Source organism: Trachurus trachurus (assembly GCF_905171665.1).
Source record: "Trachurus trachurus genome assembly, chromosome: 17".
In the NCBI taxonomy this organism is placed as follows: Eukaryota; Metazoa; Chordata; class Actinopteri; order Carangiformes; family Carangidae; genus Trachurus; species Trachurus trachurus.
The window spans coordinates 25939980-25965778 of NC_139900.1; the positions used below are offsets into that span (position 1 = coordinate 25939980).

General features: G+C 42.0%; 1 protein-coding gene across 2 annotated transcripts in view; it reads left to right on the plus strand.

The window, feature by feature from the left end:
- Positions 1–25799, plus strand: part of LOC311000888 (epidermal retinol dehydrogenase 2-like) — a 56318-nt gene that overhangs the window by 20198 nt on the left and 10321 nt on the right. For both annotated transcript variants that reach the window (XM_083991762.1, XM_083991761.1), the window contains exon 6: positions 8723–8848. In XM_083991762.1, coding sequence (XP_083847888.1) covers positions 8723–8848 — 126 coding nt within the window. The remainder of the gene's footprint in view (positions 1–8722; positions 8849–25799) is intronic.

The window sequence follows — 25799 nt, forward strand, 5'->3', positions numbered from 1 at the left end:
ATGGTGTTGTGACATGGGGGTGTTATGTACCTCCTTTTCACGTTACATGATTGGTTGATGCGTTTATTCGCCGGGCGAAAGCTCAGAAAAATCAACCTCACTCCGAAAAAAAATTGTCTCGCATTTTTGCCATGTAATATTCGCAGTCGGTATGAAAGGACTTTGTGATGAAAATCGGGGCTCAAAAAAAATATTGACGCGCAAATTATTCAGGTTCTCTGGTTCATCACTTACTCTGGCATTAAGTCTGTTCTCAGCTTTGATGTGAACAAGGTGATCATGGGAACTCAGTGTTGTGATGCTGTCATCGTCACTAACATGTTAGTTACTAATTACTATGGTTAATCATTGGTTTTCCATTCAAACAGTCAGAGAGAAACTAAGCTACAGTAAAATGTTACACTGTAAAAAAAAATGTTTTTATTGTGCATTAGAGGAATGGGGGCTCATGCAATTAAGATATCTAAAATAAGATGATGATAACTAGAAAATTTCCTCTCGGGAAATTTTGAATGGGCCACGGGAGCTACTGCGGGTTGTGCCATCTCTGTCAACATGGGAATCAAACCCACGATCTTAAGGTCAAGACAGAGCTGAACAGACAGACACATGATCATCTTTCTATAAGCACTGATATGGAGGAGCTGTAATCACATTATGTGTGTGTGTGTGTGTGTGTGTGTGTGTGTGTGTGTGTGTGTGTGTGTGTGTGTGTGTGTGTGTGTGTGTGTGTGTGTGTGTGTGTGTGTGTGTGTGTGTGTGTGTGTGTGTGTGTGTGTGTGTGTGTGTGTGTGTGTGTGTGTGTGTGTGTGTGTGTGTGTGTGTGTGTGTGTGTGTGTGTGTGTGTGTGTGTGTGTGTGTGTGTGTGTGTGTGTGTGTGTGTGTGTGTGTGTGTGTGTGTGTGTGTGTGTGTGTGTGTGTGTGTGTGTGTGTGTGTGTGTGTGTGTGTGTCTCACATGAAGTTACCTGTGTGTGTTAGAGTGTGGGAGAGGAGTGCGCGCTTCCGCGCGCATTTGTATGTTACCTGTGTGTTTTGATGTGTGTGTAACTGTAATCACATGAAGCTGGCTCTAGAGTCTGTGTGTGTGACTGACTTGACACATAGTTAGTTAGTAGCTGCATCCTGTGTCAGTCTGATTTAGCTGTGTCTCTGTTTATAAACATTTAAACGAGCGCCAGGTGGATTGTTTATGAAGTTAACGAGCTCTGGCCTGGTTACCACAGCAACTCCAGGTGGTTACCATGGCGATAGGGGCCCCCGCAGGCTGAGACAGACAGAAACGTGGAGAAAAAGAGCCATTTTCTGCCTCTGCATCGGTCTCACATTTAGGCTTAGCATGACAAAACGGTAACTCCTATCAGAACAAAACACAGATCAACGTTGCTCTAAGGACTTACTGAAAATTTTGGTACGATTTGGTGTTTCTACAGTAAATATTTTGGCGACGCTGGCAGTTTTAAAACATCAGGCCGTTCTGCTTCTCTCAGAAAATATTTGTATTGGACTCAATGAGGAGCAGAGACAGACGTGGCCGCACTTAGAGGCTCAGAGTTTAAATTCTGTAAGTCTCTCTGATATTTTGAGCAGATGATGAGTGACAGGACAAGTTTGTCTTACAAATTCTGAAAAAATTATGTGTGTAGAGTGTAAATTGTGGCCGGGCCGAGTTTGGAAAGAGAAAAAATCTGGAGTTTTTCTGGCATCTCTCCCACTCTAACCGACGATGTCACGCACTCTGACACGAACATTCCGTGCAATACACACCCATTATAATCTCATAATTTCTCCAAAAATGATCATGGTCATTGAACAGGGATTGATCAAAAACTATATGACCGATCAAAACGTGGAGTAATACGACAATACACAAGACTTGTGTCTACTGTTTAAAGTTTAAATGGAGTCTCTAGGTGAAAGTATGCCTGAGCAGTAGACGTTTGTTAAACTCCAATGATTGGTCTTTTTCGCTCTTTTTTTCCCGCCCGTCCCATTGACTTACATGCAAAATTTTGCGCAGTTTTTCGCGACTTACGTCGCGAAAAATTCGTACACTGTTGAAAAAAGTAATAGCATACCGATCCCGATCAGACCGCACGTTTTGATATATAATTTGGCCTGCAACTCTTCGAGTTGCAGGACTAGTAGCGAATCGAAAATCGTCCGGAAGAGGAAGATAGATAAAGTATCATTTCCTAATGGAAATGCGTGTGACTGCTGAAAGCAGCTGAACGCTGTTGCAGAATTAGCAAATAGTGCAAGCAGTGATCACCATACAAATGGTTGACCAAGGTAGGTATCGAACCCACAACCTCATGGTCAGCAGACTTTCACTCTGCCTCTAGGCCACAGTGTACACACAGTTGCAGAGACTGTTGTCTGTTGATGAATTGCACTCTGTCTCACTCTGAAGTTAACAAGCCCAAAGCTGTAGTTCCAGTGCAAATCAATCTTAGTGCAGTGGTATAAACAAGAAACACAAACCAAGATTGAAAGAGGTTAAGAGAATAGGTGGGGGTGCATATGCATTATCAAGTTTGATCTTGTGACCAGACCAAGTGGTATTGGTTAGAGGTCAAAGTGGCTGACACACTAACAAGGCTGCTCAGGTGGGATTTGAACCTGTGACCTTGTGATTGGATGGCAGGAACCTTATCCACTAGGCCATTCTAACACTTCTGATGAAGTAGAGGTTGAGACTTTGATGAATGTGAAATTTTTCAATGATGCTTAAAGTCCCACTCCCGCGACCCTTTTCGGCCATTTTAAAACCAGCTCATTAGCCATGCACATTAGCAATTCACCTCTGTGGGGTGGGCGGAGACTGCGCTGTTTTGCACCTGCCCAGCCACCTCCTCGCACCCCACCCCCCGGTTGCTGACAGCTGGACATTGTATAATTACAGATTCAGCGCATTTAGTGTAAAATTCTCCACTGGGATACGAACCCAGACTGGAGCATAGTCCTTGCTTACAGTGCAAGCTGCTCTACCAGGTGAGCTATACCTATTATACCTTGACAGCTACACCGAGCTGCCAAGCCTTTCACCTCTGAGCCAGATGAAGAACGGGGCGGGAGCTTGTAGCACTAGTGCCCTCCCCTGGAGCTGTGACACGTCAGCTCCAGTCTCCCTGAAACTGCCAGTTTGAGTCTGCCATTGGTTCACAGCAGTTTGAAGGCAGAAAAACTCAGAAATGCAATTTTGCACTTCCTTTTCTGCTGATATGTGCTCTAACACAAGAAAAATGCCACAGGAACATGTGAAAAGCTCAAAAAAAGATTTTCACGGGAGTGGGTCTTTAAAAAAGCATCATAAATGAGCCATTAGAAGTTTGTCTACAAATCAGAATTTGAATGAAGTCTCTAGCAGAAAGCACGACATGAATGAGGCAGGAATCGAACCCATGACCTCATGATCAGTAAACCTTTACTCTGCCACTTCGCCACAGAGAGCACAGACATAAGCATGTTGCCATTGTAATGTGATGATGTGCTGCAAACGGTGGCACTAGCAATTAACGCGTCTCTTAACGACCACCTGTAACCAATTGAGGGTGATGGAGGGGAGCAGAATTCAACATAACATAACAAGAGTGCTGAACCTGGATTTGAACCAGTGACCTTGGGGTTGGCGAGCGGCCACCTAACCAACTGGACTACAGACAGAGTTGTGAAGAAGAGAGGTTGAGACATAGATGAATGTGAGATTTTTCAATGATGCTTAAAATAAAGAGAAATGAGTATAAATTAGCCACACCAAGTAAGAAGAGGACTTTTTTGTGACCTGTGACTATTTTTTGGTGAATTAAAATGATTTAAAAAGCACTTAACAGCAAGTTACAAAGTTGAGCTCCTTCTCCTGCTGCTGTGAAAAAAATGCATTGAGCTGGATGAGAGCAGAGAGCTCCGTGGCTGCATTTAAAAAATATTTTAAAATATTATCTAAGTCTCTTTGCATTTTTGACCAGAATTTTAGCCAGAAGACAAGTGTGGCTACAAAACTGGAGAAAATAATTTGTCTAGAGTTTAATTTGTGGCCGTGCTGACAGTTTAGCCAGAAAAACTCTAGAATGTTTTTTCACCTCTCTCCACTCTGGCACCACTCTGGCTCTGCTCGTTAGACGCAACACACACACATTATAAAGCTGAAAAAAATCAGAAAAAGTTAAATATTTGAAAAAGTATAAATAGTTAAAAAGAGAAAAGTAATGCCAATAAAGTTCAAAAAAAGCTGCACGTTTTGATATATGAATTGTTGAAATAGCACAAAGTATGAAGGACTAGAAGAAGACCGTAAAAAGGCGGAAGAAAATGGCCAAACAGAAGAACAATAGTGTGACTGCTCAGCAGTCACACTAACTAGAAAAAGATAGCATTTCCTGCAGAAAATGCGTGTGAATGCTGAAAGCAGCTGAACACTGTTGCTGAAGCAATGCTGAATGAGCTGAAGAAATTGTTGAATCAATGCTAAATTAGATGACGAAACTGCTAAAGCAATGTTGAAAAGACTAATGTTAGAGTAGAGTAGAGTAGAGTAGAGAGTAGAGTAGAGGAATATTTTATTCATCCCTAGGAGGGAAAAAGTTGAAACATATAACTTGTAGTGTGAGATGAATGCCATTTTAAAGGTAAAAAGCAGTAGAAATGCTAAAGGGAGAAGAAAACATTGAAATTCTGCATGTTTAAATGTAATGGATAGTTTAAATCTGCAGCTAACCTGACAGGAAGGACAACTGATGAACCAGCACTAACATAGCCGAAGCAATGGCTGAGAATATATTTAAAAGTAGAAGATGTGAGACTTTGTATGAAATGGCTGGAAATTACTTGAATTGTCAAAGAAGAGTTTGAAAAATTCCTGAATTAGGAAAAAAGTTAATGCCTACTGAAATACATTGTAAACTGACAGCAGAAGAACATTGTTGAAGAATATAGATCGAGCATTAGCTGAGGAGTAGAACATGTAAACAGCGGGTTTAATGGTGTGAAATGGTTGAGAAGAGCCTCAGTAGTTTAGGATACGTGTAAAACAATGTGTTCAACATGACCAAAATGGGGAAATGTGTATTTTCAGTTTAAATAGCTAAAGAACAAAATTAACAGCAACGAGTCCATTAACTACAACAGGAAGATAGAGAGGTACATACAAAACAGTCAGACAACTGTAGGAAAAGTGTGTGTGTGTGTGTGTGTGTGTGTGTGTGTGTGTGTGTGTGTGTGTGTGTGTGTTGGATATGTGTGTATGGTCAGTGTGTGTCCATTTGTGTGTGTGTGTGTGTGTGTTGGATATGTCTGTATGGTCAGTGTGTGTCCATTTGTGTGTGTGTATGGTCAGTGTGTGTCCATTTGTGTGTGTGTGTGTTGGATATGTGTGTATGGTCAGTGTGTGTCCATTTGTGTGTGTGTGTTGGATATGTGTGTATGGTCAGTGTGTGTCCATGTGTGTGTGTGTGTGTGTGTGTGTGTGTGTGTGTGTGTGTGTGTGTGTGTTGGATATGTGTGTATGGTCAGTGTGTGTCCATTTGTGTGTGTGTGTGTGTGTTGGATATCTGTGTATGGTCAGTGTGTGTCCATGTGTGTGTGTGTTGGATATGTGTGTATGGTCAGTGTGTGTCCATTTGTGTGTGCGTGTTGGATATGTGTGTATGGTCAGTGTGTGTCCATTTGTGTGTGTGTGTTGGATATGTGTGTATGGTCAGTGTGTGTCCATGTGTGTGTGTGTGTGTGTTGGATATGTGTGTATGGTCAGTGTGTGTCCGTGTGTGTGTGTGTGTGTGTGTGTGTGTGTGTTGGATGTGTGTGTATGGTCAGTGTGTGTCCATGTGTGTGTGTGTGTGTGTGTGTTGGATATGTGTGTATGGTCAGTGTGTGTCCATGTGTGTGTGTGTGTTGGATATGTGTGTATGGTCAGTGTGTGTCCATGTGTGTGTGTGTGTTGGATATGTGTGTATGGTCAGTGTGTGTCCATGTGTGTGTGTGTGTGTGTGTTGGATATGTGTGTATGGTCAGTGTGTGTCCATTTGTGTGTGTGTGTGTGTGTGTTGGATATGTGTGTATGGTCAGTGTGTGTCCATTTGTGTGTGAGTGTGTGTGTGTGTGTGTGTGTGTGTGTTGGATATGTGTGTATGGTCAGTGTGTGTCCATTTGTGTGTGTGACCGACAGACAGTCAAATAGAGAGAATGTGTGTGCGTTGCCATGGTGACGTTGCCATGTTGAGGTTGCCATGGTGACGTTGCCATGGTGAGGTTGCCATGTTGAGGTTACCATGTAACTGGTGGCTGGTGGCTTTAAGGCATGGTGGCAGCTTTAACCATAGGCTTTAACTGCTCTGTGACACCCTCAAACAGATCTAATGTACGACAAATCTGTACTTAGTATGAGCAAAAGGTTTACATTTTCCGAACCATAAGACCTTGCTGAACGCGTCCATGTCAATTTGGTGTTTCTAGAGTAAAAATTGTTGATTGTGTCGCAGGTTGGAAACTTTGGGACGTTTAGAAAATCAGCGCCTACTTTTGAATGGGAGTCAATGAGAGGAGAGAGGGAACTGGCTGCACTCGGAGGCTCCCAGTTTAAATTGTGTAAGTCTCTCTGGTTTTTTGAGCACATGAAGAGATCGAGGATGAGCTTGTCTACAAACGTGGCAGAAATTATGTGTGTAGAGTGTAATCTGTGGCCGTGCTGACAGGATAGAGAGAAAAATGTGAGAGGATTTTTAGACCCTCTGTCACTCTGCCAACTGCCAACGTCCGAACATTCCGTCCCATTGACTTTCATGTTAAATCTGAATTTTGTCAGAAATTTTAATGATTTTAAAACTATACATATATCTGAAACTGTTGAAGATATCAATAAGCTGAGATATAGCTGAATAGTTGAAAGGTTTGTGAACAGTTTAAAAGTTGAATGAAGTCTGTAGCTGAAAGTATGCTGAAGCTATTAGAGGCTGAATGAAGCAGAAGATTTGAAGAGTTTGAAGACTGTTTCAATGTATTCCTATGGGAAAAAAATTGCAGAAAAAGTTAAATATTTTAAAAAGTATAAATAGTTGAAAAGAGAAAAATAGTAGCATAAATGTCCTGAGAAAGCTGCACGTTTTGATATATGAATTGTTGAAATAGCACAAAGTATGAAGAAGGAGTTAAACGCAGAAAAAGGGTGAAAGACGTAAGAATAATAATAATAATAAGTATAAAGATTTGAATAACAATAGTGTGAATGCTTCCAGCATTCACACTAATAACTAGGAAAAAATCCACACAATAACAGTAGTGCCCGGGCTTCGCCCGGGCACTGGTCCCTGCAGCTATTTCATAGCTGTTGGGACCAGTGCCCGGTGCGATTGCCCGTGGCCCTAATTAAGAGAGTAGATTGAAAATTGTAATTGTGCGTGTAACACCAACTCAGTCATACAACATAATATTCAGGTTTTAAATGTGTTTTAAAAGTTATTAAAGATGATGACTCAGTCTAAGTTGTACTTTGTGAATTCCAGAGATGAGGAAGCTCTCCATTGAACAAGAGCAAATATCAGACAATAAAATAAAATAAATAACATCATGTATATGGAAGGTTTTGCTTGTGGCGTATGAACACATATTTTCAGAATAAATTGACAACAGCTTAAGGTTGCTAAACAAAGATGCTGGTAGCACTTTACTCCTGAAGTTTAAATCCAGAGAAGGATTTAAGAATGACCTGAAAGTATCTGATGGAGGAATGAGTCATATGTAGAGCAGTGTTTCTCAAACCAAGTCCGATGGCAGAAGTGACTGTTTTATGACTGAATGAACACACCAAAATTTAGCATTTCATGCAGCGCTGTGTTCCCTGGCTACGTCTGACCTCAACCCCTCCCCCTTCTCTACCGCCCCCCCCCCCTCCTCTGAGGTTTTCTCTTTTTCTCCGTACACAGATGTGTCAGCATTGTGGCACCTCGGAATGACTCACAGCTGACTCATGTTGGCAACATGTCACCATCTGTTTTGTTTTGTTGTTTTAAATGCTAATGATTCACCACACTTGAAATATATAAGAAATTTGCAGATCTGAAAGTCTTTTTCAATGTCAGAATGGAGTTGAATCATTTTATTCTACTCCGTTTTTTCAATATGAATGAAATGTACAGAAAGAAATGAATAAACCCAGAGCTGTTGTTGGGAGATGTACAGGATGGTGATATGTAACATTTAAAAAATGTAACAATTATTTTAAAGTGTAGTTTCACAGTAGAAAAGACAAGGCAAAGTGCACATCCATGAAATCTGATTCAACTCAACTGTTCACAGGTAATGCTGCACGATTAATCGAATCGCAATCATGATGTCACACTCTGCGATTATGTAATCGCACTAAAGTCTGTGATTTGCGATTTAATGTAAATATAATGTGCATAGTAGTTACACAGAGCTAACTGCGTTTTCCTCCGCAACACGTAGGGCGCATTTAAAAAACAGTGATATTATTGCCTGTTGGGGCAAACGACCAGAAAGCGCCGGTGTTTGGTTTTCTTTTGTTTACAGTAAAGGCCACACTCATCTGTTGCCTCCTCTCTTCTCCTCTGTTGTCTCAGTGTGGGTGGGTGTGTCTGTGTTACCGGTGAGAGTAACGACCTGGACTACACAGGTCCAGGCTCAGTTCCCACCCAACCTCTCTGGGAGGCGACGCTGCTGTTAGAGGTTGACTATTCCTTTCCTAATCCTCCTTGTTCCTCTCTTCACCAGGTGGCCGAGGCTGATGCCCATCCTGAAGCCAGACTACGTGGCCAAGAAGATCATTGAAGCTGTGCTCACCGACCAGGTCTTCCTGCTGCTGCCCAGGAGCATGTACTTCATCACTGCTCTCAAGAAGTTAGTGCCTGCTTTTCCTGCTCTCCTCCACACCACTGCACTCACGTTCCACACATCTCTCTACATCCACAACTAACTGTCGCTGATGAGGGTTTATCAACTGATTCAGTAGTGGTTGTAGTAGTGGTTCAGGTGTGAATGAACCCTAGGACATATTTGAGGTCATGTCCGGGTGTTTACCCCTCTAAGTTTTCAAAAATCACACCAGATTGTTTTCAAAAAGCTCTTTGTTTACACCAATCAGCATAAATGCACCATTAACTCATTGAGTGCCGCGCTCCTTTCCAAAGTTTTAGTCAAGTGTACCGGCAACTTAGACCATTTTTGACAATTTTTGTAGAGCCATAGTGTATTCTATATTATTGCCACCAACACATACTGTGGCTCATTTGAAAGGTGAAACTTTCTGCTTCAAATGGCCACAAACCGTTTGTTTCTACGTGCCTCCATTCCTGAGAAAGCTCAAGCTAAACATGGCTGGGTTTCACCAAAATCCCTGCTTTTTTTTCTAGAAAAGGAGATACAGCGTCTTTTATGAAAGGTGCTCTGTTTGTGCCTGTCGCTCTTCTGACACTCGTATTTCTGGATCAAAGGGCTCATGTAAGATAAATACTATATACAACAATTGTTGTTCTATTCACAAAACCACCATCGGGGGGGGGGGGGGGGGCGCCACTAAACAACAATAACACAGACGCACCGTGCCGTGTCACAGCCTCTCGCCGCGGAATGTGATGGTCTCTCGGCCAAAGCAGGTCGGGAACAATGGCCCCACCGGTGGTCACGGTTCTTCTGTGGTATGGGTCGGTGGTGCCGGTCTGCTTTGACCGAGGGATCATCACATTTTACCGTGGGAGGACCTTGGGGAGGACACGGTGTTGCTCAAGATGAAGACCGGGCGGGACTGTCGGCTGAGAGCTTCTTGTTTCGGCTCCGAGCTGCTGCAGCGAGTTATGATAAAAACTTCCAGATTGTGAGTTGTCATGAGACTTTGATCGTCATCTATTTCAGTTCTGCTCGTCGTAGAGTCCCCAGATTTACACATAAAGGTGTGTTAAAGTGTCTATTTTCATAATTTAAAAAAAAGAAGCAAAAAACGTAAAATTACCTTTTTTGGCACTCAACGCATGGGAACGAAAAACGAGAAATTACGTGGTTGGCACTCAATGAGTTAAGAGCTATATGAGCATGTCGAACCTCTAGGCAGTGTAACGAGAAGCATGAAGCCATGCTAGCCAATCAGAATCTGGGGAAAAAACACAACAACAGCAAATGACAGGAGTTACTTCCTGTTCCTTCTGAGATGGCACGAGGTAAACACAGGTCACTCACATGACACATGCATCTTTTGTCTCGTACTGTGACGTGCTGAAGCCTAAAACTCTGTTTCCTCCTGTCTACATGAAAATGTGAAAACTTGAGTTTTTCCAAATCTGCAAAACCAGAGTTTTCAAGTATTGTTTTTGATGATTTGAATCCCCTTTCTTGAAAACAAAAGCCCAAAAAAGAAAATGTCACAGTTTTTTCTCCGTTGAAGTCTTTTTCTCTCCCTCTTTTCTTTCTCCTGTCCTCTCTCGTACACAGCTCATTGATGGTGTTTATTGTCTACTCCTCTTTGAGTGCTTCCTGAGTCTAGTTCTTGTTCACATTAATGTAGATGGAGTGTTCCACGGATCATAAAATCTTAAACCTTTGGTTTCTACTGGAAGACAACAGGACTGTGTACTGTGCAGGCATTTTTTGCCAAGTGTGTGTAGTTGAACAGTAGGATGAGCTGTTCCTGTCAGCTAGTGTGGTGCTTGTGCCTCATTGGTATTTAGCGCCACTATAGGACAAGTTAGTTGATATTTGAAATTAATTCATTATAACATCCCATAGAAATATGAAATAAACAGCATTAGGTCTGTGGTTCCCAACCTTTTCATTCACAGTGCCCACCTAAACATGTTCACGGCCCACCTCCAACCCCAGAAACAATACAGAGGCCAAGTAAGTTTAAAATTATTTTAATGATAAAGATGGAACATCCAGGACTGAACTGAAAGCTGGGGAACATGAAGGAAGCTCCACAGTCACTGAGAAGTTTAAGACATTGCTAATTGTAGTTGTAGGAGCTGAGACAGAAAGTGTTCCAATCATCCCTTGTCTCCCCTATTCTCATCTTTATATAATTACATTTTTATTTTTATTTTTATCCATAAAAATCATACTATTTTGAAAATGATTTGTCAGCCCACTTGCGTACTCTACGTTCCGGCCCACAGGTTGGGAATCACTACATTAGGTATTGGAATTTTAGAAGTGATTATTGTTCCACAGTGAATGTTAGCGCCCTCAGTGAGACACCGGTCCTTACCCCCTGCTCCCTGACGTCACCCTCAAGCTGGGGGACACTGTGGTCAGAGAAGTCAGCCTCAACAGAACAGACGGTGACTCAGCTTCACAGCTGTGATTTGAACATCCTGCAGATATAAAGATAAAAATATCAAAATATCTCTTGGGAGATACTGGCAAATGTTGCTCCCAACTACTGTTATACCTCAGGTCTGTTGACACACTGACTTTATCATTTGGTCACACTATTACAGTCAATGTGACACATACTTAAAGCAGAAGTAAGTGATATATTTGTGTTAATATAAGTCTTAAATAGTTATATCTTCCGACAGCAATCACTTACATAGAGTGTTTGGACCGAAACACGGGTCTGTCAGTCACTCTGCTCTGCTCTGAGCCGAGGAGAAAACTTTTCTCGTATCCTACAGTTTTTATCCAATGAGGAGAGAGAACGGCATGAAGGGCTGTGTGTGCAGCCAAGGGACGCCGTGAATGTGGTGACGTAGGGACGAGGACTGTTATGGTGCGTTCAAGGAAACTCGTAACTCGTGTTTTTCCGACCTGTGAAGTCGTACCAGTTCGATCTGGTACGAGTTCACGGGTCGGAAGTTACGAGTGGCCGTTATAGTGACTTTCACCGGTAAAACAGGTCGGAAAAACACGAGTGGGTTGCCTGGAACGCTACAAAGTCGTAAGTTGTGACTTGAAGCTGTAATTTACGGTTTCAAAAGCCTGCCTGGAACGCAGCATTAGCCAAAACGACCGGATCGCTTACTTCTGCTTTAAGTTTATTCATTTCCCAGTTCACATTCTCAGCTGCTGTAGACAGTCTGAAGACTGAAACAGAGCAGACATGTCTTCAGTTCAATCAGACAACTCTGGAATGAGAAGAAATCATTTATTGAGCATAAGCATAGCAAGCTGAAGCACAGCATGGATAGCATATTCTTGAGCATGGTTGCAGCAGGTTTGGCGTCAGGCTCTGACTCATATTCGTTCCCTGAATGATCTGCCTTGCCAGACATTTACAGGGAATGAAGCTGACCCCCCACAAGGGATCAAGAGACAGAGCCCACAGGTGGATGCTGGGGAGGTGGTGGGTTTGCAAAACCTCATGGGCAGCAGGGCAGCAGAAGCAGCAGCAGCGAAAGCAGAGCAGCGGCGTAGCAGCAGAAGCATAGCCAGGAGCGAGCAGGTGAGCTGGGAGATTTAAATAGCCCGCCCTATCTGGGCGAGGAGAGCATGTGACTGATCAGCTGATCAGGATGGGCGCGGCTTGAGTCGTCTGCCTGAACTAGCTTCGCAGGCTTCGCATCATTGATGTTAGTGATGTTTCTGAAGGCCGACGTGTGGCTGCAACTCACATCTAAAAAGTGAAGACAGTGAAGATCTGGACAGAAGCAAAGCTCAGGGTCAGATGTGGAGGAGAAGCTGTGAACCTGTTTATACACAGTGTAGCCACTTCACAACACACATGACATCTGCTGTGGAGGAGAAGGTCTGGAACTGTCAGTCATGTGAATACAAGGTGTAGTGATGTAACTGTTTTAGGTCCATTCATAAACACTGATGTTTGTATAATGGAACAATTCACAGCTTTAGTTCTCTATGTCATTCTCTGAAATTAAACTGATTCAGGGAATCAGGGGCAAATTTCAACACCTATGAATAATTATATATTCCAAATAGTTAGCTCAAGTTTTAATAGTCCTCACTGTGTTAGCTGACAGCCAGTAAATGGATATCAAGTGCAGGAAGTGATTGATCTGTGTGTGGTGACAGTTGGTTGAAGCTGTGAAATCTATCTGAAGCAGGAAGTTGTTTTGTGTCCGACTGACTGACACAAAATGAAAGCTTTACTTCCTCCCTGCCGTGGAAACGGATGTCTTATCATTGTGGAGTATCAGTACATTCCCCATGCAAAGCTATAATCACGTAATTAGATCCATTGACCATTTACCATGTCAAACAGACGGCAACGTATCAGTGGATAAAAGCTGTCCTCTGGCTTCTCCTCAGATGAAAACGAGACCTGAACATTTTCCACCGACCGCTGCTTTGTGTGCCCGTCACACCAGGTTGTGTGTTTTTGTGCATTGGGCCTGTGATGGCAGCACTGCCCTGTGACGTGCAGGTTTAATTGAGCAGGGTCAGTGTCGTGGTCATTTTCAACAACAAGGAGCCGTGTGTCTGTCCCCAGTGTTCCTGCAGCCTGTACTGCTGGTGCATGGTGGATCTCCCTTTGACTGACTACATAGTCCTGTTTGTGTCAGTCAGGCTTCTGAGCTTGAAACATTGTGAGGTGATGTTACGAAATCATTAGACCTCCAAAACTGACGCTTGCTTTCATGTAAATTGCCAACCATCCTAACAGCATTTTCACACAGATTATACACTAGAATTACACCCAGAAATTATGGTAGAGTAGAAATGTTTTGATTTGCAAGGATCTAAATTTCTTCGAAGTAAAACAAAATAAACCGAATACAAACAAACAAAAGTCTCAGTTTTATAATCACCTGTCCCTATGTAGTCAAAATAATATTCCAACCTACTTTTCCTCATTCTCATATGTTTTTAGAAACATGTTTTTGTAAAAAAAAAAAAAAAAAAAAATGTAAACAATTTTATGTTCGTGCCATTTTTGAGCTCCAGACCATTCCACAATTGCACCCCTACATACTTTTCAGACCTGATCTGCAGCAACACTGGTTTCAGTTAATCAAGTTGTTCATAAGCTGTGTAATGTGTGTGTGTGTGTGACTATGGCGGAGCGTGTCCTGCTGCAGATCAGTCACTGCTCTGCTGTGCTGTCAGGTGGATAGTGGATGGAGTTGGATGCGCCCTCTACAGGATAAATAGCCTAATGTTGGGGGATGTTTTCAAAGAGCGGAACATTTTCAAAGTAAAAGTCTTATTCCCTGCATTTTATTTCTGAAAATATCGGCGACAATCAGCGAGTTTTGGCCGATTACCGATTATCCTCAAATGGGCTATAATCCTAGTTAAGTGATTATTAATATTCATAATATAGCGCTCATATGCCTCTGAGCAAGACGCTCAATATAAAAACACTGTTGATACTCGGGCAGCGTCGAGAAGCTTGTTGGGCTAGCAACGGTAACTAAGGGGGGGCGGGGCTTTTGCGAAAGGTCAATTGCAGTAATCTTTGCAATTTTTGCTTTGACATGTTTAATATGTGGTTTCCAAGGAGTTTTTTGTTGCTAAGATAGAGAACTGAAAGTAGCCAGGGGCCGTGGATTATAAAGCATTTGTCTTGGTCTGAGGTGTGAGGGTTGCGCAACATCTAGTGGCAGTGATTTAATAACAATAATAATGATACCGTTTATTTATAATGCACTTCACATTCGAATGCAATGAAAAGATATCCATGTGCAGAACATGGAAGCTACCAGCTGTCTCTTCTGCCATCAGAGAGACTTCATTCATCAAATCATTGAACGTAACTACAAGAGCAACCAAATCAGAATTGAATATTCAATACATTTGTCCTGTGTCCTCATCCTGTCCCTCCATCGTCCTCTTCAGCATCCAACAGTGGAAGGTGACCTCTCTCCTCAGCTCGTACCTGGGGCTGTCAGGTTGTCGACGCAGACGGACCAGGCACTGACCACAGTCCAACACTCACCATTACTACCATGTTCAGACACTCAGCAGTGTTCAAACAAACTTAACTGGGCCTGTTCCCAGACAGAACTTGTCACTTTGCTCAATATGTCCATCAGATGGACGGAGTTCACATTTGGATTTACAAGAAGCATGCGTTACATGGAAACGTCTTTTCTTCTTTTTGGGTGTGCTTGAAGGGGAATTGTTATTTAACACAGTTTGAACCTCTTTTCGGAAACATGGTTCAAAGCTTTGTTTCTTCAAATGAGCTAAACCACTTTATTTGTAAGTATAGAATAAGTCCTGACTATGAAGGAAAACTCTAGGCCTGTCACATTCACTCACATATGAGAAAATAATTCTATATCTGATCTGTCCAAGTTAAACGTTGACAGCCGTGTGGGTGCTGTACATGTAACATCCACTCTGATCTGTTATATAAGCCCTAGTCCTGTCAGTGAACTAGTGAGCTGTGCTGAGCAGATAATAATCAGTCCAGACCTTCCAAGAAGTGATGTCTGGATTCAAGAAAAATGAACAGGTAAGACTGTGACAGCAAAGTCTTCAAGTCATCAAGCTGACCAGGGAAGTGATGCAGCCAAATCTGCTGTTCACTGTCACAACTGATTAGTAAAAAAAAAAAAAAAACCATACAACTTTGTCTTGTAAAGAGTTTATGTCCTGCACTAGCACTTTGTGTAAACCTTGTATTATTAACAGAGCACTGTTATTGTGGTGGTTATTGTGGTTGACTGTGTGCAGCAGTGCCTCAGCCTGAGGACACTTTGAAACAGCACTTTGCAGCAAGCAGGATTGTCCTCTGTTGACCAATGGGACAATGAGCTGACAGCGTTGTTTTATTCAGGGCTCAGAGAGTTAAGTGTGCATTTCAACAAACAGCCCTCACTGCCACTCGGAGACAAACGGTGCAGAAAACCAGACTTTTGTACGTTTGTGACCACGAGCAGCATGAGTGTGTTTTATTGTTTGTCAGTGCTCAGGCAAGTTTGTGTACAAAGGACTGATGTTTCTGTTTAGGGCTCAAAAGCTCACACACTTGGAGTATCTGTCAGGCCAGTTGTCATTGTGTCAGGTAATGTGTCATCCGCATTCAAATTCAGTGGTAGCCCTGAAGTTTGTACAGATTTAGATTGAATGTGAATATCAGTTGAATAAATGGTCTGTTAATTTTCATACTGCTTTTTCCGGTATGATGTGAGTAACTTCCAGTTAATTAAGACTAAGGCACTAAAATGGGCCTAATTAAAGTGTCTCGTTAAGTAACTGTCTCTGCAAATGCTAAAAGTGTTTAATAAAGATTTTGTACTTTGTCATGAATTTGAATTATCTCTGAGAATTCTCAGCCATAGTTAGGGTGTCACTGAGGCACAGATGTGTGTCCGCTGCATCTTTCATAATTTAATCAGAATATCACCATAGACTGTATCCAAAGATGGACATAAACCCTGTGACGTAACCCACAGCGTTCTGAAGAGCAGTTTGAAGCTGCTCCACTGTCAACATTGCAGCTATGACTGACTCCGCCCCTGACTCACACCTAATCCCAAAATGGGAAAAGAGGTGGGGCATACTTGGAGCAGACGCTTCCATGCCTGCTGGATTGTGGCAGGCTCACCCTCCTGTCACTCAAAGAGACCACGCCCACAATCATACACTCATAACTTGACATCTTAATATATGTAAACGAGGGAATATAAAAATTCAACCCCGGTACTGTTGCCATGATGGAGGAAAATAGCTGCATAGACCACTCTGTTGGAACAAGACTCTAGTAGTCATTAGAAGAACGGCAGTTGTGTTACTTTAGTTCTGAAGTTGATGCTTACATTAATATAGAGCTGTAATGTAACATGTTAGTGAAAGGCCACTAATTACGTAAACAGACTCTGTGCAGGGAAAGTGAAAGAAAGCCCCCCTCTCCAGATTGTTACTACCTTGGAGGTGCCCTCAGCAGGGCACTGAACTTTAAACTGGTCCACAAAAACGACTCAGTGACTGCTTGCAGTCCCCAATAAAAAGCATGACTGATTTCCAGTTATGATATTGGAAGTGAAAGCAAGTCTAACTTAATTTGAGTGGAGTTTTTGTAATCTACATGTATGAATTCACTCTCTGCAACAAAGTACACACATGGTGACAGCTGATGACAGCAGCAAACACTCCACAGAACCGACCTGTGCAAGGTGATTATGTCAAATAATGTATCATACACCCTTTGTCTGGTAAAATAACTGTTGAAGGTCAGCAAGCCCTGTGTTTTTGTTTGGTTTTCGTTGCATTGTATCCATTTTGCAACGTCCTCAGTCTATGTAATCTATAAATTATGGTCTGAACAATATTTTTCAATAGAATAAAATCTATTTGAATGTCAATATTCATGATTGTTCCATGATCCGATCTGAAAGCTGCCCCCAAAACATCAAAATGATCTGTTGTCTCTGGATAATATGGATGGGGTCGCAGTCTGTTGTCCAAAGTCCATATCATCTGAGCAGCTGGGAGGCTCATCTTCAGGGTAGAGGTCACTTCTGAAAGTAGAGCAACACTCTACTTTCACTATGTGGCTCGTTAATCCTGAATAATTCATAATAACGATTGTTCAAAATGTATCTCTTATCTATTAAAGACTTCAGACTTTATTGCTGTGGCTCCAAACTGTGGTTGGCTGCTTCCTGTTGACCTAAATTATCCATGAGATGAGTCTAGAACAGAACTGGAGTCCACTTTGAGAGACACACACACCCTTGTACATAAGGTCTCACAGTTCACACTGCAGGTCAGTACAGAAATCTCATGGACCTCCACCATAAAACCATGTTGAGGTACACGTAAGGGACAGAGGTTTCTGTCTATCCAATGTGGATCTAAAAGGAAGACTGATAAACTGTCCTTACCGAGGTGTGCAAAGGTTGTGAAGGTTGTAACCCTGACCCAACGAGGCTTCCACTAATGCACAGCCTGGTCCAAAGTCAGAGATGACATTAAAGCAGCCTTTCTCAAAGTGTGGTCCGCAGACCACTGGTGGTCCGTGAGCGACCACTAGTGGTCTGCAAGGTGACATGGTAACATATCACGTTTTTAAAATTAAAAAAGTGTCTTGTTTTCAGTTTTAAGGGTGTTTGCACACATACTGATGTTCAACCTTGGTCCACAGCACATGCGAAAATTATACATTGTTTAATTTCTTAACTGGACGTGATGCGCCGTTTAGAGCCGGACGCTCGATTTCTATTTCTGTCGCTCGCGTCAACAGCGCCATGGATCTTTAACCGAGTAGTTACGTCTCCAGTCTGATGTCGAGCGCACAGCTGATGTTTCCATCAAAACAGACGCACATATTTAACGGATTCAGTGTGGGCAGAGAGCGTCACATGTGACGTGATTATTAGTCGCAACAATTTAGTCACATTTTAAAAAAGTTTGAGAAACACTGCATTAAAGTCTTTCATATTTCCATCCAAACATGGAAATAATGAGAAAGTTGAATGATTCAGAAAGGAGAAGAAGCTATTGAGTAATGAGCAATGATTGATGATGATTTACTAAAAGTTAATTGGCAACACATTTTATCGCAGAATGATTTGTGTGAGTTTGACATCTCTCACTGAAAACTTACATGTTTCCAAAAAAGTATCAGGTGCTGCTGTCCATCCAGTTTAGTTTCCACACAGTTTCAAACTCAGTCAGCAGCTTCTGCAACTAACTTAATTTTAGGTTCTGGAAAGCTCCAGAATGGTGTGGAACCGAACGTATTATTGTGGATGTGGTCAAAGGGCTGGATCTCCCGTTTCCAGTAGATGGTTCTTCAATAGGTAGTATTGTGGGAAAATGGCTTGTTTAGTTTAGTTTTAGTTTAGTTTAGTTTAGTTTATTTATTTATTTCATTCATTTGTCAAACATAAAAACAAAAAATAAAATAAACAGTGACAATACTGTAACTCTTGAATGAAAGGGGGTAGAAAGAAGCGAACTTATATTGTCTACCCCTTGTTACAAAGAATTAATTCACAAATTAGATAGTACCTACATGCAGTATAGACACATATATGAATTTACTGTCACATGCGCACATGCGCACATATACACATAAATAAATACATAAACACCAATATCTGTGTATAAATCCATACAAACAAAATTTTCACACCTACATGTACACACGCAGACACTTATGCACATGTATGTGTATACACCTTTACGTGTGGTTTTATTACATTTACACCAGGTCATATTTCTGAATCATGTTATATTTAACAATTTTTTTAAATATACTGTTTGATCTTGCTTCTTTGGTTTCCTTGTTCAGACTGTTCCATAAACTGACTCCTCTCACAGAGATACAATGTTCCTTCAGTTTAGTTCTGAATCTCGTCAGAAGGCAAATGCTTCTTAGCAAGGAAGGGTTATCTCAGCGGCGGATCCTATAACAGTCGTATCTAAAGAATGACCAGACAGACCATAACTGACCACACCACCAGAAGATCATCAAGCTTAATAACCTGAAGGATAGAAAAGTAGCTTCATCCAAATTTACCATATAAAGAACACAAGACTCCAACCAGCAAGAGTCATGGCTAAAGAAGGCAGTCTTGTACAGTAGTGGTCTCAGGACAAGTGACAAGGAAAACCAGGCTAAACACTGAGGAACATTTCATAGCAGATAGCAGATGAATATGATCCCCAGTGAAACATGGCAGTTGGAATGTTAAGTCTCTGAAAAATCTGTTAAGTATCTCTGGTGCTCTTGAGTGCCACTCCATCCTTGAGAGATGTGCCACCCTCTACATTGCATCTTTGGGGAAAGATCAATGCTGTAACAGGATCGGTCAGTCCGACCACCCAAAAGTCTGACCACCCATTTCTTCGACTACCCATTAATCCAACTTTTTCTAGGGGGTTATGGTTAGGGTTACTTAAAGGAGCATTATCGCAAATACAGCAGTAATAGCATAAAATAAGCTGACATATGCAAAAGATGGGTCGGGGGGAGCCATAAGTAAATTTACAAAAAAAATCGCCAACAGTATAGTGTCCGTGGGGCAAATGCAGCATTTGTCTTTGTTATGATCCAAGCCGGCCCGGCGCTTGCTGCGTTAAAATGCACTCGGAACTCGCAAATCCGACCTCCGAACCGGACAAATATGCAACAGTAAGTAATGTAGCAGTGTTAGGGTGCTCACAGTCACTGAATCGCTGGTAGAACACTTTGTCTCCACGTCCCTGTGTCTTTCTTCAGCTGTCCTCTCAGCGTTATTAAGGAGGAGGACGTTTCAGTTGCTGTTGTTGTCATTGTTGTGGTTGTGGTTGTGCGCGACGTAGAGCTGTCGCTTCCACTAGCGAGTTTTCTTTTTCCCGCGATTGCACGTTCATTCGGCCTGGTGAGGGAGGAGGAGGGGGGAGGGAGAAGGAGGGGGGCGGGGGGGACTAAACGAGGCTGCTCTCTCTCTCTGACAGCTGCCCACTTGTTTATATCTGATAAGCTCCGCCTGGCTCCATCTAGTGGCCGAATTTTGCGATAATACTCCTTTAAATCAGAGAAATGGGAGGTCGGACTAATGGACGCAAAAATATAGAAATGTATGGTCGGAGAAATAGGAAGTCTGACAGACGCCATGCGCCCACCTAAACACTCTTGAAAGCTTGTAAGAACTTCTTTAAAACCAGTGAAGTAATCGTGATGGTCACAGGCCTCACCCTCGGACCCTTTGAACCTTTATGGAGGCATCCAGAAGACTGAAAAACCAAGCACTCTTGATCTTGAGAGATTTGTGCGAACTTGTGTTGTCCTTGCATTAAACCAAATACTCTGAACACCACACCAAAGATTTAACTTTTCACAGAAACTGTAAAGCCGAACTAGTCAAAGGACAGAAAGACAAATAGCACTAGAATCAAAACAATTGCATAGTAGAAATGTTTTGACTGGGTGTCTCTGACATTTGGACCCCCTTTCTAAGTGTATGTGTGTTTTATTGGATGTGAACATTTGCATGAATCTTTCTCTTGTTCCATTGTCTCTGCGGTTTTATCTCCACTCAGAACAGTGAAAAGCCTAGTTGACACTGGTCCTGCTAACATTGACTCATATTCTCAAGCATCACAACAAACTGATAAATCCCACATTGTGCTTTCAAACGGTCATGAGCACAGTTATGACACAACTGTGTGTAGGCAGCATTCGTAAATGAGGAAAGCTAACCCATTGCCTTTTTTCGAACATGATCAGAGAGCAGTGACTCACAGAGTGGTCTCAGGACCTTTTTTAGTTTTCACTTCACTTCTAAAAGCACTTCTCTTTAGTCAGTTTATGTTCCCTAAATACCCTCCATTTGTTTACCTCATTATCTTTATACACATTTAGTAAAGTGTCAGCTGCTGTAATCAAGTTCAGGTCCAGGTTCATTTATTTTATACGACCTTTTATCACAAGCAGAGGCTTTAAAGAGTGGAAATAAACAAAGGAGGCGACAAGAACAGGAAATTAAAACAACCTACCCAAATCAAATGAATCATGCAACTACAGAAGAAATTATAAATAACAATCCAATTTAGGTACAAAAAAACTCGCCGTGTGAGGGAACAAATGGGAAGAAGATCACTGAGGCAGAACATTAGAGTCCACATAATGGGCACTGTGCAATCGATGAAAGCATGGCCTGGACTGGAGACTTAACATGGAACTGGAACCAGTGGCTGTAAAGCAGCAATGAGAGGCCTTCACCTTCCACATCTTCTGTAGCTCAGTGACGACCCTTGGTTCTGAATTAACATACTTGGATGGACTTAGATTCTCCTCATGATGGATGAATGAACTAAATTTAGTAAAACATACATATAGACAATGGGCTATGAGAATGGACTGTGTTTGAAATAAAAGACTGACTAATTTCTAATGCAAACTGGATCCTTTATTTTAGAGCAGTACCTGTGAAGACTCTGTCCCCTTAAAGCAGAAGTAAGCAATCCGGTGGTTTTGGCTAACTTCTTGTCAGCCGAAGGAGTTAGCAGTCCCCGCCCTCGTCATGGATCTATTGGTCCTCGTCCCTACGTCACCACATTCACGCGCATCCCTTGGCTTGACACACAGAGAGGACCGCCCCTTTATGCCGTTCTCTCTCCTCATTGGATAAAGGTTGTAGGATACAAGGAAAGGTTTCTCCTTGGCTTACAGCAGAGCAGAGTGACTGACAGACCCGTGTTTCGGACCAAACACTATATGTAAGTGATTGCCGTTGGAAGATATAGCCTAACTATTTAAGACTTATATTAACACAAACATTCCGCTTACTTCTGCTTTAAGTTATAGACATGATCTTGATACATTCAGGAGGGATGAGCTTTCCAGTCTGAAAGATAAAGGAGCTGAAACTTACCCATAAACAACCATAAAAGTAATCACAAAGTTCTGAGTTTAAACAGAACACAGACACAGTGAAGAGATCTCAAGACTGGGTTGATATGCTCATGCTAGTTGGTGCAAGTGGGCATCCTAGCTGCTGCATTCTGAACCAACTGCATTTGAGGTTAGACTCTAGAACAGTGGTTCTCAAACTTTTTACACCAAGTACCACCCCAGAAAATACTTGCCTCTCCAAGTACCACCAAGTCGGCGGGGGGGGGGGGGGTGTATCCTAACATTAGAAAGCTGTCTTAAAGATCATATTCATATATTCATATGTAAGAAATGACTCATATTTCACCCAAAAACCTGCTCTTTCATCTTATACAAGTTACTTAAAGCAGATATCAGCTTCACGGCCGTTTCGGCTAATGCTGAGTTCAAGGCAGGCTTTTGAAACCGTAAGTTACAGCTTCAAGTCACAACTACGACTTGGTAGCGTTCCAGGTAACCCGTAGCTCGTGTTTTTACCATCCTGTTGTCTGTGAAAGTTCCCTATAACGGCCACTCGTAACTTCCGACCCGTGAACTCGTACCAGATCGAACTGGTATGACTTCACAGGAAGGAAAAACACAAAGTACGAGTTTCTTTGAACGCACCATGAGTTAGCAGCCCCCGCCCTTGTCAGGCATCAATTGGTCCTCGTGCTACGTCACCACATTCACGCGCATCCCTTGGCTGCACACACAGCCCTTCATGCCGTTCTCTCTCCTCATTGGATAACACTTGTATCCCACAAGGAAAATTTTCTCCTCGGGTTACAGCAGAGCAGAGTGACGGAGAGACTCGTGTTTAGGCTGAAATACTTCATGTAAGTGATTGCTGACGGAAAATAGGACTATTTAGGACTTATATTAACAAAAACATTCCACTGATATCTGCTTTAATTTAAACTTAAACGGTATCAATACTAGTCAAAATTTAGGCTTGAAAAAAATATATTAGTTTCTGACCTAAAAAAAAATGTTTTTGGGCTGTAAAACCTACACACTGACACAGCCATGTAAATTCACATGCAATGTCAGGGAGGGAGTGGGTAGGCTACACATGATGTTGAGCACATTTACACACTGTTATCCCTTATTGGTGAAAGTGATGCTGTTACAACCATCCCCAGTCTTCCCTAATAATAATAATTAGCCTACTAATTACTAATTATAATGGCGGTATACAATGATACGTTGTTTCATTTTTCAGCTCATACACGTTTGTTTTCACTCAGGTCCAAAAGCCACAGCACTGACAGAGCGTCATGTTTCCATGACGACTGGCCGGAAAAGATTAGCAGTGCCTCATGACCCCCGATCGTAAAAATAAAACTCTGAGAAGTAACACTAAACTTTAACATCAAAGACACACGTACGCAGTACACAAGTACGCAGGTTATTTGAAGCGCTGCTCAACGAGCCGCTCCAGTTGGACTGTAGCCGAGCTAACGGAGCTAGCGGAGCTAACGGAGCTAACGGAGCTAATGGAGCTAACGGAGCTAACAGGTAAACAGATACACGTGTGGTCGGAGCGGTGCCTGGACTCGTTTGCTGATAATGATGTCGGCATTTTCGGCAGGTTTTTGCTTGTATTTATACAGTCTCTATTCTATGGTATCATCACAACATCCTGCAAATGCATTTTTGGTCATTTTCGGCCGAAAATATGCGGTTGCCTGATTTTTTGTTGCATCTGAAATTTATTTTATTTTATTTATGTTTAATTCGGTGAGTCTTTTGCGTACCACCTAGAGGGAGCCCACGTACCACTAGTGGTACGCGTACCACAGTTTGAGAATCACTGCTCTAGAAGGCTTGAACACAAACATTTACAATTTACCAGTCAAATGGTGTTCAGTATATTTGAAACAGGATCTGTCAGCAGATTGTTTTAGGAGTGGAGCTTGTACTGCTCTGATTTGATTCATGAGTGTATATAGTGTGCCACATGTAAGTGTAACAACTGAAGTATTTCATTTGAGACACTAAATCAATCATTATATAATCTAATAATGGGAGTTTGATCTACTGGAACATAAAAGTCTTGGGGGTCAAAATCAATTCAGCAATATGTTTTTCTCCATGCAGTCTTGGAGGTGTCCAGCACTTGCACCAACATAGTAACACTGCAGAGATTCCAGCCTGTGATGTAAAATAAGTTCGTTTTTTTGGGCCTTGAACCTATTCAGCATCACTTCAATATAATAACTTTAAAGACTCCAATAAAACGCTGGAAAAGGATGAATCCGACGTAGAGTTGTCTTTTATTCACTCGTAGACAAAAGTAAAATAAAAGCAAACACCCCGAGTCACTTACAGGATACAAAGTATATGAAAAAGAAAAAAGTTCAGAGTTTCGACAGGAGAATCGAAGTGACTGATTTTCATAACATCCGTGTGTGGCTTATATGCTGGTGAGCCTGTGGTTTTTGGTACTTTCCCCACCCGTGACCTTATCTCTGCTGACTGCTTGCAGCCTTGATTTTAGCCTTGTATCCTTCTCTATCATGCCATTCTGCCATTGTTTTCCAAGATGCTGCCATAGACTTTCATACAATTTCGTGAGCCCTCTTCAATCCTTGCCTGGTGGCCATTCAATGTAACTGCAAGTGCATAACAACTCTCAGCAAAACAACAGGTGTTACAAGGGGTCATACATAGTTCACTCTTGTCTCCTGACTCTCCACTTTGCCTTGTACTCCAGACCCTGTTTAAATGTACATTCTCATCCATTAAGTGGTGCTAAAGAGCATGTTGCAATGTTTGTAGGCAGATAATAGCAGTCAGCAATGATAATGCCACGGTGGAGTGAAACAACATAAGAACACGAAAGGTAATTATATTCTAACTATTCAAACCAACACAAAATAACATAAAAATGTAATTTGATCATTAATAAAATAATACTTGATCTTTAAAGGTGGTACAACATTCTTTTTATTGGTCTTGTTTTCAACCTTTTATGTAATTTTTCTTTAAAAAAAAATACCACAACACCTGTTGTTGTGACATTCCTGTGAAATTCTTCCACCTGTCTCCAGGGTCAGGGTCATGCTGGCAGCTGTGACAGCAGGGCATCGTGTCTACTGTTCTACTGCTCCCAACCACTGACATTTTTAATCCGTGGCAGCGCAGAGAGAAAACATTTTCCTCGCATTGATGGGAGTGTTGATGAATGGATCAGTGAAACAAGTGTTGGATAAAAGGGAAATGGATGGGTTTGTGGGTCTGCCAGCAAAACTGCTGCACAAAATGTCTCTTGGTGCACAGTTGACTGAGTTTAAACTAGACAAACACCCAGCAGGAACAACAAACAGACATAATGTGAGAAGTAAATCAGCTGGCCGCCGTCTATTCACTAAACATTTATGACGTTCAGTGGAACCAAACTCGGACGTCAAGCTACAACGGCAGGTGGATGGGCCATAGGTTTTATGGAGACAGTGGGAGTCTTTATGGCGATGGGCACGAGTATCTGTCTGGATGCAACTTATGAAGCATGATAATGTATTTGTCGAGAGCTGTTGTTTGGCCGCCGTGGAACAAATCAGTCTATTTAAGAGAGGCCGTAAAGCT